Source organism: Aspergillus undulatus, assembly GCF_047715775.1.
Source record: "Aspergillus undulatus strain CBS 261.88 unplaced genomic scaffold BDV17scaffold_1, whole genome shotgun sequence".
NCBI lineage: Eukaryota > Fungi > Ascomycota > Eurotiomycetes > Eurotiales > Aspergillaceae > Aspergillus > Aspergillus undulatus.
This window is the reverse complement of record NW_027396605.1, coordinates 1,115,460-1,128,875: the sequence shown is the minus strand read 5'-3', so window position 1 is coordinate 1,128,875 and position 13,416 is coordinate 1,115,460. Positions and strand designations below refer to the sequence as shown.

The 13,416-nt window shown below is 50.9% G+C and overlaps 5 protein-coding genes and 3 non-coding genes across 8 annotated transcripts; 4 read left to right on the top strand and 4 right to left on the bottom strand.

The window, feature by feature from the left end:
* Window positions 1-486: 486 nt before the first annotated feature.
* On the bottom strand, window positions 487-558 carry BDV17DRAFT_t4. The gene has a single exon. It is a non-coding gene; the product is annotated as a tRNA-Ala (tRNA).
* BDV17DRAFT_249354 (uncharacterized protein) lies at window positions 537-1,389 on the top strand. The gene is made up of 2 exons (XM_073756215.1): window positions 537-1,192; window positions 1,306-1,389. The coding sequence occupies exon 1, from the start codon at window positions 787-789 to the stop codon at window positions 1,141-1,143; it is 357 nt and encodes a 118-aa protein (XP_073621319.1). The 5' UTR covers window positions 537-786; the 3' UTR covers window positions 1,144-1,192; window positions 1,306-1,389.
* Window positions 689-760, bottom strand: BDV17DRAFT_t3. The gene has a single exon. It is a non-coding gene; the product is annotated as a tRNA-Ala (tRNA).
* A 451-nt stretch (window positions 1,390-1,840) lies between the features above and the next one.
* On the bottom strand, window positions 1,841-2,588 carry BDV17DRAFT_286190 (cytochrome P450; the record flags this gene model as incomplete). Its single annotated transcript, XM_073760851.1, has 3 exons — window positions 1,841-2,109; window positions 2,175-2,514; window positions 2,562-2,588. The coding sequence occupies 3 exons, from the start codon at window positions 2,586-2,588 to the stop codon at window positions 1,841-1,843; spliced, it is 636 nt and encodes a 211-aa protein (XP_073621318.1).
* A 2,011-nt stretch (window positions 2,589-4,599) lies between these two features.
* On the top strand, window positions 4,600-5,739 carry BDV17DRAFT_286189 (Gfo/Idh/MocA family protein; the record flags this gene model as incomplete). The annotated part of the gene is made up of 2 exons (XM_073760850.1): window positions 4,600-4,636; window positions 4,691-5,739. 2 exons carry the CDS (start codon window positions 4,600-4,602, stop codon window positions 5,737-5,739), a joined length of 1,086 nt encoding a protein of 361 aa, XP_073621317.1.
* A 4,046-nt stretch (window positions 5,740-9,785) lies between these two features.
* Window positions 9,786-10,466, bottom strand: BDV17DRAFT_249351 (GNAT family N-acetyltransferase). The gene has a single exon (XM_073756214.1). The coding sequence runs from the start codon at window positions 10,339-10,341 to the stop codon at window positions 9,820-9,822; it is 522 nt and encodes a 173-aa protein (XP_073621316.1). The 5' UTR covers window positions 10,342-10,466; the 3' UTR covers window positions 9,786-9,819.
* Window positions 10,467-10,676: 210 nt separating this feature from the next.
* Window positions 10,677-10,748, top strand: BDV17DRAFT_t16. Its single transcript has one exon. It is a non-coding gene; the product is annotated as a tRNA-Ala (tRNA).
* Window positions 10,749-11,086: 338 nt separating this feature from the next.
* Window positions 11,087-13,305, top strand: ptcA (type 2C protein phosphatase PTC6). Its single transcript, XM_073756213.1, has 2 exons — window positions 11,087-11,291; window positions 11,423-13,305. The coding sequence occupies exons 1-2, from the start codon at window positions 11,231-11,233 to the stop codon at window positions 13,060-13,062; spliced, it is 1,701 nt and encodes a 566-aa protein (XP_073621315.1). The 5' UTR covers window positions 11,087-11,230; the 3' UTR covers window positions 13,063-13,305.
* The last annotated feature ends 111 nt before the right edge of the window (window positions 13,306-13,416 follow it).

Here is a 13,416-nt window from a genome sequence, read left to right as displayed (position 1 = left end):
GGTTGTAGATCTCTGCTGATTTGGGAAAACAATGCAACCTTTATTGCGGTGATAATTGCTCGTTATTCTGCATGTGCCTTGATCGTGGTGACCCGGGACGAATAGATATATTTACGCGCACCGAGAGAAATCCAACCAGAAGAGACCATCTGCCGGACTGCGTCCCTTCTGGCTACACCTGCTCCCTTTTCTCGAGAGGAAAAGCCCAGAAGACAAGGCCCCAAACCAAGGGCCATTGGACCACCATTCTTTAAGAGGTAGCGCACCATTACCTAGATGCTCGCATCGTCATTATTGACAAACAGATATTGATCGAGCGGTTCCATGGTTAGCCCTAAGACTCGGCAGGCATTTCCACGTCACGTGTCAATTCAGCGACACATTACGAACATCCATCCCCGGGACCTGTAGCAATTGTCTCTACGAAATGTAGCAAAAAAAGAAGCTCACGATGGTCTGAATGGTTGTCAAAGTAGCAAAAAAGTGTGGAGCAGCTGGGAATCGAACCCAGGACCTCTCCCATGCTAAGGGAACATTATACCACTAAACCACAGCCCCATTTTATATGCACCAATTTCCAAGAGTGCTCCACCATCCTGTGCAAGCCCTCGATCCACCGCGCAAAAATTTTTTTTTTTGGATATCTGGATGGCGCACGAGCTACAGGACCGCATAGAGGCAAAAAATGTGGAGCAGCTGGGAATCGAACCCAGGACCTCTCCCATGCTAAGGGAACATTATACCACTAAACCACAGCCCCAACTTATTGAGATCTAAGTGCCAAGAATGCTCAAGGAGCGGCGAGCATTACCGGAGAAGGTTGCCGCTAGAGCTGGTCGTCAGATCCAGGAACAGGGAAGATCGAAGGTTTTGTTGCCGACGTGGCGCGCGGAGCCGTGGTACTTGGCAGTGGCACGCTCGCCGAAGAGAGAGGATAAGGTAAGACGCTTTGGCCTCAGACTCGTAAGGGTAGCGTCAGTTAGAATGAGTCCGAATGACTTCATCACCGGAGACATGAATGCCTGCCTCTGCTTCCAGATAACCGACCCGGCTGGGTCCCGCATTGTTGTAGTCGACCCACGAGCAGTACTCAGTCACCAGTGGAGGTGTTCGGATGGTTCCCTATCGTCCATGTTCATGTAGGCTCAAGTTTCAACGGGAGACTATCGATATCGCGGTCTGAATGAGTGTTCTAGGATAAGCGTCAGCCGATGTTCGCGTCGTGATGTCATCAACACAGCAGGACTCGACCTGTAACGCAAGCTCAAGCTAGCCGGTCAGATGAATATCAAGGTAATAATGTACTGCTCGTATGATACTCAGATCAGAACTCTGAGTAGATACCGCCTTGAACAGGCAGAGTGAGCGGGGCAAGTCGGTGGAGGCGGCTGGGTGAGTGTTGGAAGGAAGCTGGAAGCTCCGTCTGTGGAGCTCAAGGCTCAAGCTCCACGAAGTACGGATATGTTGCCTTAGGCATCAATATTGGGGTCTTACGTACAGACAGCAACATGCGACTCAGTAATTATATCATTCCGTTAATGCATTCACAAAAATTTGAAACATCAAGGAATGACTGTTTACAGTAGCTACAGCTGAGTCTTTGTTCTACTTTCTGGTATCTCAGTATACTCTCTTCCGACATAGATTAAGGCCCCCTCGCAAGCCAAGTTAGGGCTATCGTCACATTACTTGACGTATACCCTCACCCCCTTACTTGAAGCCTTAGCCTTCGGCACAAGACAATCCCTCGCCAGATAAACATCCGACTGATCCGTCTCGAACAGCTCAAAATCAAATCTCCGGATGAGAGTCGCAAGCCCGATATAAAGCTCAGCATAGGCTAGCTGCAACCCACGCAGGAACGAGCCCCGCGCATAAAGGAAACCATGTACCTCGTGAGCTGTCGACCGTCTGGAGCACGCGGGTTGTTCAGCCACGGGGCTGGATTGTAGGTGTGAGACTCCGGGAAGATAGTCTCGTCATGAGACACGCCGTAGATGTCCATGCTGACCACGGTTCCTGCGGGGATAACGTAGTCCTTATATGGGATGGGTTCGTCTCCACGGACACGGGGGATACGCTGAGATATTCCATATGATAGGTGGAGGGCTAGCAAGGAAAAGCGGAGGCTGTTAGTCAAAGGAAGCCGGCTTGTTGTAGAGGGCAAGACTCACATTCATTGATGCAGGCTGTCAGGAAAGGAAGTTGCTCTAGAGCTTCCCATGAAGGTATAGCGCCCGGGTCCGGAATGGCCTCCAGCAACTCCTCACGCAGTCGCCGGCTGACCCATGAGTTGTTGGTGATGTGAAAGATTGAAAGGCTCAGCGTGCGCATGGTCGTCTCCATACCTGCTCCCATAACACTGATCGCTTCATGCTGTAAGCGCTCGGCAGTAACTTCCGATCTAGGAATGTCGGATTGGATGATGGATGTAAAAATTGTATCCGGGCGTTGACCATTGGGGTCTTTTTCTTCCGCATTACTCAAGGCTTCTTGAACCTGGGCAAGCATCTCCTGCTGACATGTTAGCGGTGCCACACTAGGATCCAATCGCCCTTTACGCTGTTGAATTCTAGTATGTTCTTCATGCGGGGATTAAGCCAGCACGTTACCGCATCAGGAAGCATCTGTATGGATTTGAACAACCGCGGGAACTAGGTAACCCAGTGGATCGGTTCCATCAAATCAACAAAGGTCACCACAGAAGGGGCTTTGAAATCAGGCTTATGGATGAAGCCGTATCGTCTCTCAAAGCAGTATTCAGCGATGATATCTGTCGTCCAACAGCCGAACATGTCATTGACAACCAGGACACGGTTTTTTCCCTGAAACTCATCCCTGAGACGTTGGCAAAGCTCTTCCATGTGGCGTTTGATTAGCGGTACTCGTTCGGAGATCTTGCGCTTGGAAAAAAGGGGGTTCAGAAGGCCACGACAAATCCATTTGCGACGCCACTGCCCTTGTTGCTGTGGGTGCTCTTAAAGTCTATCCTTCGGTCAGTACAAGCAATCAAATAAACCCTAATTAGCGCCCATCCTAAATGCCCTAACGTTGGACATTGTGGGGTACGCTGCAGTGGGGTAGGTGAGATCTAGATTGGGTGAGTAATACATACATCTCCCATCATGGTTTGCTGCTACTTTTCCTTATAGCGATAGAGTTTTATTTGTAGCACTATGATCAAATTAAGCGGTACCGTTGGCTGCTTTCAGGAGCCCCAGACAAACCCCAAGCACGGGCAACGGGATGATCGGCAACTGCAGCGGCAAGAATGATAGGCAGCCGCCAGAGGAAAGATTCGTATTGTCCTCCGTGTAGATCTCATGGTAAAGGCTCGCGAACTCGTACCTCTCCGTTGAAAGGGCCGCCGTGTTTCTATCTGCGTCCAAAACACCAGTGACATTCAAGCTTTTCTTGACCGAGCAACTGGCCGTGCGAGTTGAACATACCTGGATGGTGGTCTATCAAAGGTTCAAGAGGTTCCTAGGTAGTAGTCAGCAAGGAGGTGAATTGCACACGTCCATGATGCCACGGGGCTGGGGCGGAGCCTTCCAGTTCCTGCCTGATCTAGATGTTGCCGCTCTAGAGGGCAAGAGCGGCGACGAGTGGAGAGTCAGTAATCCGCCCATTGTTTCTACAACGCCTGTACTCAATCCGGCAAGATTAAAAAGCTTCCTCGACGGAATCCTGTTATGTGATCTAAGAGATATGCAGATAGATATGCAGATAGTCTCAGCATACTGGAGAACCACCAGCCTGCAACCTCACACTCCATTTTCCCCATTCCCAGTCTATTTCCACTGCTCCGAGAGCACTCTCTTCGTTACCCTCAAGGATGCCTCTATCAACGATCCTGCCGAAACCCTCGCAGAGCTGAACGCCGCAGGAATATATCATATTGACCTCTCTATCGCAAACGCTGAGGGCAACTCACCCATCCGAGCCTCTGCCCTGGGGAAATGGTCAAGAAAGAGGACCTGGGGCAGTAATGATACGAAGGTGATACGGAGCAAGTTGTGCGTCTTCCCGCAAAGGACGCGAGATATGACATACTATGAGAGCGTATGTAGGTTTCAGTATGAAGATACGTTGCCCAACAAGGCACCTGATCAATGGCGTCTTTTACTAACCTATGCGGCCGTAACCTTGTCAGAATTTAAGAAAAATGCCTACATTTACCACGTCAAAGCAATTTTTAAGCACATACGACCACAGGGTGTGGAGAACAGGGCTTCCCGTCCGCTCAGCCGTACTTAAGCCACACGCCGGCTGGTTAGTAGTATGGTGGGTGACCACATGCGAATCCCAGCTGTTGTATGTGTTTTTTTGTCTTTTTGCTCGCGGAGCGAACATATCATTCAGCTTTTGCGCTGTTGAGCTCTTTTCTATCTTCTTGAGCCAAGTTGAGCGGCATAGGAATCCAAATTCCGAGGCCATGGGTCGCTATACGGTCGGAGCAAGTCCGGCCAGCCCTAAAACCGATGCGGGGGATCTCCCCTTCTCCCGGCATCGGACACAGCTAGCAGTACAAGATGGTCGATTTTGACTCTGTCCATTGACGGAACATCGCTTTGCTATCTCTGTCTTATAACCGGTATCATGTCACAACTCCCGACCATCCGCTGGGGCATTTTGAGTGAGACTCTTTCGTATCCGACCCTGCACAAACGAACCCATGCTAACTGACAAGCCACGGGCAAGATTGCCTCCTGGTACGTGGCCGACCTGGTCCTATCCCGGCCAGATGCCAAAGTCCATCACGTTGTGCAAGCCATCGGAACTTCGAACGTCGACAGAGGGAAAGCGTTTGCCCAGCAGCACTGCCCAAACGAGGTCCCCGCTATCTACGGTAGCTACGAGGAAGTCTACGCCGACCCGGCCGTCGACATCGTCTACATCGGAACCCCGCACGCCTTCCACAAGCGAAACTGCCTAGACGCAATTGCGGCGGGGAAACATGTGCTCTGCGAGAAGCCCTTCACTCTCAACGCGCGCGAGGCCAGGCAGACCTTCGAGGCGGCACGGCAGAAGGGGGTCTTCATCGCCGAGGCAATGTGGCTGCGTCATCGCCCGCTAGTCCTCGAGCTGCAGCGTATCCTGCACGTGGACAGGGCAATCGGCGAAATCTACCGCGCAACGTCAGACTTTGCCTCCTATATCGATATCCCCAATTTACCTCTTGACAAGTACTACCGCCAGAACGCCATGGGCGCGGGCTCATTGCTGGACATAGGCATCTACTCATTGACCTGGGTCATGTTGAGCCTTGACCCATCTCTCGCAGCAGACCGGGAGAGACCTAAGATTCTAGCCGCGCAAACCCACTGGGAAGACATCGAGTTAACCACCAGCACCATCCTTCAGTACCCGTCGACCGGCAGGCAGGGAATCGTCACCTCGACGACCATGGCCAATGGGAACCCCGACCTGCTTGCGCGCATCCACGGCACAGCCGGGTCAGTCGAGGTTCACGGATCCTGCCCTTCGCAGCCTGAAGCTTTCACTGTCTACCCGCCGTTCGGGGGAGAGTCCGGAGCCAATGTTACCCGTGGCGAAGGGAAGAGGTATGACTATAGCGGTCCGGGGCGCGGTTTCCAGTATCAGGCGGATAATATCGCGTTGGATGTACTAAGTGGACGGCTGGAGAGCTCCATTGCCCCGCAGGCTGAGACTATCCGCGTGATGGAGACGATGGATGAGATTCGGCGGCAAGGGGGAACGCGGTATCCCGTGGACTAGATATCTTAGATGATATGGCTGTACTTATCTATAGAGCAATTACAGTTTGCTAGATTATAATTCAGAACAGGGGATATCGACAGATCGACAGTTGTTGCTCAATACGAAGCTACCTTTACCCTACTTTGTCCTCATCCGAAAGCTCACCTTCCATCTAAGCCCAGTGTGCCAAAGCCAAAATTCCGCATAATGACGAAGAACCCTTTTACGCGGAGGCGTAGCATTTCGGCGAAAACTTCCTGAAGGAAGGGTTGCTGCAAAAGTTTGCCAATATCAGCTGCCGGCAGAGCACTTTTCTTTTGAGCATCTAATGATTTGATAAGGTGGGTGATCAGCTGTACAGGAACACAAAGCAACTCTTTTCCAACGCTAGTCTGACATGCAGCAGTCAGATTTACAGAGTTGGTAAGCAAGGCCAGGCTGAGAAGATTCAAGCCGTTCAGATGGTGACAGTGTGGAAAAAGAAGTATTGTTACCGCTGACTGTTCTTGTTCCTTAGTCCAACGTCCCCACTTCCCGGTAAGAGTCTATTCTATATTATCCCAAGAAATCTACTGCACATCCAGTTCTCTGTAGGTCTGAACCGCATTCTTACTCTCTATTCTTTCGCGTGGCCGAGCGAACGCAGTATCCGACATAGAAGGCCTGAAGATTGATTGGAATCGGACCGCGAGTCGTCTTGTTTTGCCCCTGGCTACGCTCTATGTTGCTCTCTTTCTTTACAATTGGGTGAAAGTGCAACTGTTCTTCTACCGGCTGAAGAAGAGAGGAATGGTGTGCACCGAGCACTTCCTCCTCTAGCGAAACAAAATGACTTGAGGAACACACTTTGCTAGCCCATGCTGCCGTGGAATTCTGCCCTGAGAAACCCTCACATCTATTGCCAGCTGCATGAAGAAGGCCCCAACTGATGCCGATGCAGCAATGACGTTCGTACTGCTGGCGGCTGATTCTGAACTGGATACATGCTTTTACATGGACACCTGGCCATTCGGATTCTCAACGCTCGTCGTGACTTCCCCTGCTCTCGCTGTTCAAACCTGCCAAACCAATGAGCTTGGCAAACCAGACGTGCTTCTCCCGTTACTCGCTCCAATGTCTGGCGGCCCAACCTTTTTGGATCAGAATGGCGCGGAATGGAACTATGGACAAACGCTCCTCCACCACGGTTTCAGCATGTGATCGGTCATTGGATATGTCCCATATATCCTCCAAGAGGGTCGCCCCAACGTAACTCTCTGCGACCCAATGACAGGTACCGCGTACCCTACTGACGGTCTAGCTATCTGGATCTTTCACCACGCCATCCACCGTAGTGCACAGCACTGACCAGATCCCCATTTCTTCATCCCGGACCGCTGGCTGGTCGAGGGTCGAGCCTGGCCATCCGCTGCACCCACCACCCGGCGCATGGAGACCGTTCAAGCATGGATCGCGGGATTGCATAGGACAGACCTTTGCCCTACTTGACATTTCAATCACATTCCTCATGACCGTCCGCGAGTTTGACTTCAAGGATCAATATGCGCAGTGGGATCGTCTACACCCGCAGCATGGGTTGAATACAATATTTGGTGAGCGCGTATATATGATCCAGGCCGGGGCTGGTCGTCCGGCTCAGGGGATGCCGTGCAAGGTTTCTCTGAGCCCGCGCTCGCGGCACAAATGAGATTGCGACTAGGCCTGACGACCTACCAGTCTGCTTCGCTTGACTTCATCTGTAGTAATATGAGGTAGCCCCTCCGCTGAATGACTGTCGGGTCTCGTACAATACAAATCGATTTTTCCATATTCCGTCTCAGATGTACGATACCACAATGACACCTTGCTGGAAGTTCCAGTAGAATCTCTGGCCCCAATATGCAGCTTCACATCTAGATGTGCCTAGCAACCATCGAGGGCCTATTATTTTTGCTCATCCTCTATTTTCTGCTCATCCTCTTCTCACTCGCTAACCGCATACACCCTAGAAAAACGACGGGACCAGGCCCAAAAAACCTAATAGGACCTCCAGGTTCTCCAGCAGTTACGATGATCACCGAGATGATAATAGCGAAGCGTGAGAGATTCGGGGCGACCTAGAGCACCGAGTAACTTGAACTGTATTGTGCTTCTACATCGTTCGGAACCGGCTACATTGGATCCCGACTCGAAACATCGAATAACTAGCATTTCGGCGCGCGCTACGGACTCCGGCCCCATCCTCGGGAATCGAGCCTAAGATAGCCAGCTTCCTGCGTGGCTCACTAACCTATATAAACTCCTTACCCTGCTGACCGTTTACTTCATCTCTCTGTAAGCTTGCCATTTCCTGTTTTCAGGCCCTGGTCCTTTCACTGAAACAAAGCGATATCATGGTTCAAGTTGTCGTGGCAGGCGGCACAGGAGGCAAGTCTACTTGCAGTGAATTCTTTTTCTATTCTGGCTAATATATCCTCCGGCCGTATCACAAGAGATTGTTGCGGCGATAATCGAATCTGGGAAGCACGATATAACCATCTGGCTCTCGGTAGGTTTGCCTTCAGCCTCCTAGTCCCGTCTCTTTGCCGAATATCCTTATTTGTCTCAACCTATGCATGATTGCCTCTCAGCAACTCCTGGCTAAGATGCTAACACGGGTTAGGCCTAGCCACAGCACAAGTTCCCGGGCATTACTTATGTTCAAGCCAATTACGATGATCATCAATCCATGGTAGCGATGCTGGATGGTGTTCATTCCGTGCTATGTTTCATATCACAGCCAGATGTGCAGATTGCACTGATAAACGCTTGCATAGCGGCTGGAGTTAGAGATGGTATGCACCGAATGAATGGGCAGCGTACGTAGGCTGGGTATGAGTACCCTGTTCCGTTGACTGCGTCAACGCCAGAATAGGAGAAGCGACAGCGGGTCATTCGCGTATCATGAGAAAGACCAGGTCCCATGAATACCTGCAAAAAGTCAACCGGAACGGGAACGTAAGTCTTCAAGCCCGAGCCCAGACAGGATCCGCCTCTGCCCTGATCCCCAATACCTACCGTTAGGGGAACTGTCCACTAATATCGCCATGCATGACTACCTAGCTCCTCGAATATTTACTTTTCCAGCCGGGTCTCTTTACCAACTATCTCAGCTCCCCCATCCAGTCCGCCAAGGACTGCCCTATATAGACTAACCACTGGGATATCGCTAATCGGCGTGCGATCGTTCCTGCCGAGGCCGACTGGACTTTATCCGCGACGACGATCCAAGATCTAGGTAGGGTTTCGCGGAAGCCTTATCGTTCAGGCGAGTGGCCGAAAATCGGGGGTATCACTGGGACTAAAATGTCGAGTGCTGAAGTCATCAAGACGGCGGAGAGGATCAGAGGTAAGGGATGCTTTGGGAGTATTAATTCTCTTTCGCTTGATTGCTGAACTTGTGTCTGTGGTATTATCATAACTGGACCGTTCAAAGTCGAAGAGGTCTCTACTGAGAATCTGAAGAAGGCCGGAAAACTTACGGCGTCATGGAGTCCTCGTCTCGGATCCAAGCTATGATCTCGTGAAATTCTCTGAATACGTGGTTGCGGGGATACTGCTGGGAATGTTTAATGGAGCGAGGTCAAACTCAGACGAGTGGAGTAGGCTTCTTCCTCACTTGAAGCTTACGACGGTTGAAGAGTTCCTGGAGAAGTATTGGGGTAGTAGGTCGTAGTCTCTAGGGGAAACGGTTTTGGTGGACAATATTAGGGCTCTAGAGTTCTGCTTGCAAATAAACCCTCTTAACTGAGGTTTGAGCTCTATCGAGGCTTCTAGAGAAGTACTTAGAACCTATATCAATCCTAATGACTAACTCCAAAAGTTTATTTGATATAGACAGAATAGCAGAGACAGGCTATTGTTATGGCTGCCTAGAGGTTTTCTTTCTCCCGATACCTAATGTGATACTTCTGCAACTCTTGCATCTGCGCAATTCTACCTGAACAATTAGTCCACGGCGAGTCGGCAATTCGTACGGCTGGGAATGGATGGAATTGTTGGCCGCCCAGGTGATATGGATAAATATACAATACATCTCTCTCTTTCTAGGGAGTACAACAAGATCATTATCATTAACTTTCATTGAGTAACGGTGTCTTTTTGACCATTCGAACGAGAAAGAAACACAGCATCATCTCCATAACCGCGCAACTTCCCCCGAAGATCCTCACCAACATTCTCCGGCCTGAATCCAAACCGAGCCCAGAACCGCTCAGTGCCATAAACCGATACTAAACAGGTGACCGGATACCCCGAGCGCTTAGCTACCTCAAAAAGCCGACCAATTCCCTCCTCCGAGAGACGGCGTCCGCGAAGCCCAGGGAGAATCGCTACATCATGAATGTAGTACGCGTCTGCGTCGGGCGATATCTCCCAAAGCAGAGTATCCAAGACCGGCGGCTGGTGTTCCCGGATGGGATGTGAGATGGCGTAGCCGCAGATTTGTCCATCCTCTGTCTCAAGGGCTAGACAACCCTCTGGATAGAGCTGGATGCGCTCGACGAAGACGGCGGCGCTTTCTGGTAGGCCTGGGTGGATGGCATCTGCTACGCGCATAAGGCCTTCAATGTCGTTGGTGGTTAGGTTGCGCCAGATCGCCATTTCCAAGCTGTGTCTCTCTCTACCTAGGTACAGAGGCTGGATGAATAATGGTGAATGATGTATGAGGAAACTGGCAGAGGGGACCCGGGTCAACCATCTGCTGCCACTCTTGCTTTCTGTTGGTGGGAAATCAGCATAATTCTGCCGTCTAGCACCATTTCAAGAGCAAGTATGGGTCCAACCTTTTCGTGAGTCGAACTTTCGAGCCACTGGCCGGCCAATTCCCAAGAGCTTGATGGGATACTAAGACGAGATGTTGAAAGTCGTTGAAGCAGATATCAACATTGTTGATATTTGGCTATATTACTAAATTTGTCCCTCGGTTTTCAACAGTTGGGGCTGTGGTTTAGTGGTATAATGTTCCCTTAGCATGGGAGAGGTCCTGGGTTCGATTCCCAGCTGCTCCACATTTTTTGTTTTTCGATGCTTCGTCCTCGGTCGGTTGCTCGACCACTCGACCATGGTTCGTTGTCTCTTTTTTTGCCCATTTTCTCCATCATCTGAAATTGCACCATCTGATGTCATTGCTTTTCAAACGGACATTGTTGCCCCATTGCCAACTGGAGACATCTCAAGCGGTCAAGCGCGTGTACAAGTAGCAATCACGTAGATAAATGTACAATCGGATTGGCTAAGTATACCCTACGGTAATCGGTATCCCTACCTATCGTGTTAGAAGGCACCTAATGCTGGCCCGTCTTCAAGATAAGAATAGGAACCACGAATTGCCGGAGAGTTTCTCCGTTGCATTCTTCGCTCGGCCCGCAGAAACCTAGTTATTAGATCAGCCCCCGCGGCAATTGGACCTTACAATGCACCCCTTCCCTCAATTCATTCACCACATTTTCTCTACTCGTACACGCCCTCAAGCATCGATGTCGCGGCCTTCATGACTCTGGCTCCGTCAAAGCGAGTCACTGTCCAGGTCTGGACCCTGGTTGACAGTTACAGTAAGCCCCATACCTGCTCGCAATCCCTTTCTTATCTCCGATAGTCCAATGGAGATTACGACACGAACAATACGCCGCTTGAGAACAGGCTTTACAAAGACAATCGACTGACTGATGACTTCACCCTATAGATTACATTCCTTTCTGCAAGCGCCGTTACTACTCGACTACCCAAACGTCGACGCCCGACTCAACGCGGGCCACAAAGCGACGCGAGTTTCACGACTATTTCGTTACACATATCCCCTCCTCTTCCCTTCACCCGGACCCCAGGGGACCCCTCACCTCTTTCCATAAACTCCCTCGATCGGCGTCAGTGCCCCATACAGGGGAATCGTCACACTCTCCAGCTTCATTCCAAGCCCTGATCAGCCGCGACACCACGGTAGTTCGAATCCCGCTACGCAGCGCGAAGCACCACTTTGGAGCTGCAACCTCTCGGGGAACTCGCCCTTACAATGAAGACGCTTATCAGGCCGGCGTGATTGACATTCCCGCCTTTGCGAAGCGGCCCCCTTCCTCCTTAACGATCAGAGGACGTGCGCAAGAGGTTACTGCTTCTCGAGAAAATAGAGCTGCGGACAGTGCGAGCGGTGATCCGCAGGTGTTTTACTTTGGTATATTCGATGGCCATGGTGGATCTGAATGCAGCACGTTCTTGAAGAATACACTGCATGAGTACATCCAGGACACTGCAGCTGAGTTCGAGCTGCAGTCGAGCTTGAAAAAGCCCCGGGAGAACTCTTCAGTTCAGGATGAACCCGAGCCTTCAGATGACGAACTGCCAGTCCGACAAGGCAGCAATGCCGAACGGGTCCGGAGGTTAGAGAAATCTTTGGTACAAAGCTGGAGAAACCTCGTCGGGGGTTATTTCAAGCGATTCGTTCCGCCTAACTTCTCGCAACTCCCCAAACACCCTGCCGAGGCCAAAAAGCCAGTGCCTGACGATGACACGCGCGTCACAATCGAGGAAATTCTCGAGTATGCTTTTTTACGTGCAGACTTAGACTTCGTTTCTGCCCAGGCCGCAAGTGAAAATGACGAGTTGACCAATGTCTGCCGTCCGCTTTATCAAGATGACATACTCTACGGGCCAGCTCGTTCTCAGTCCTTGAATTCCGCCCGGCTGAGGCAGTTCAAGGGTGGAAGCACGGCAAGCGCTGTATTGATCTCTACTCCAACACCCGCACCTTTCTGGCATCCGTCAAGCCCTTCTAGCTTACTCGTCTCTCATGTTGGCGATACTAGAATCCTGCTATGCTCGACAGCCACTGGAGAGGCCATTCCACTCACTTCCAACCATCACCCTTCCTCGCCCATTGAAGCCCAGCGCTTACGACGATATGCTGCTACCTTTGTCACTGACTCGTTTGGCGAGGAGCGCATTAGCGGGCTAGCCAACACTCGCGCCTTTGGCGATGTGCAATCTAAACGAATTGGGGTGTCCGCTGAGCCTGAGCTCCGCCGCTTCGAGATCGCGCCCGCGGAATATTCCTTCCTTGTGCTCATGTCGGACGGCATCAGCGAGTCGCTCAATGATCAAGAAGTCGTCGATATCGTCAAAGAAGCGAAAACCCCAGACGAAGGGTCCCGCAATGTGGTCAGTTTCGCTACTGAGGTTACTAGATCAGGAGACAATGCCACCTGTCTTGTTGTGCGGCTCGGAGGCTGGGAGCGACGACTAGAGGGGGGTTTGGGGAGTTTGGGAACGAAAGAATCTCGCGAATTTCGTCGACAGGACGCGACAGATCCGCGCAGGTCACGGAGATGATGACAGAAAAACTGTATATATAATGAACAACTAATTGTCTTTGACAGCACTCGCTACATTTTCTTACAATGCATGGACTGTACATACATTTATTATTTATGTTTCCCTCTTTCTATTATGAGAATATCAGAATCAGGAGCTGTAGCAACTCAATTCCGTCCAGGGTCAGTCAGCCTTGTGTGCTATGAAGGTAAGATTGTTTGTTCTGCCAGCACAGAGCCGCGTGCGTTGCTTTCCTATGTGAACCATTTAGCCAGAGTCTTCTCGCTCTTCTATTAAATGAGCCTCTTTTATCTCTGATTTTACATGGAAGCGGATCCTGCAGTTCCCCTGCTGACTTTTAAGTGGCAGCCT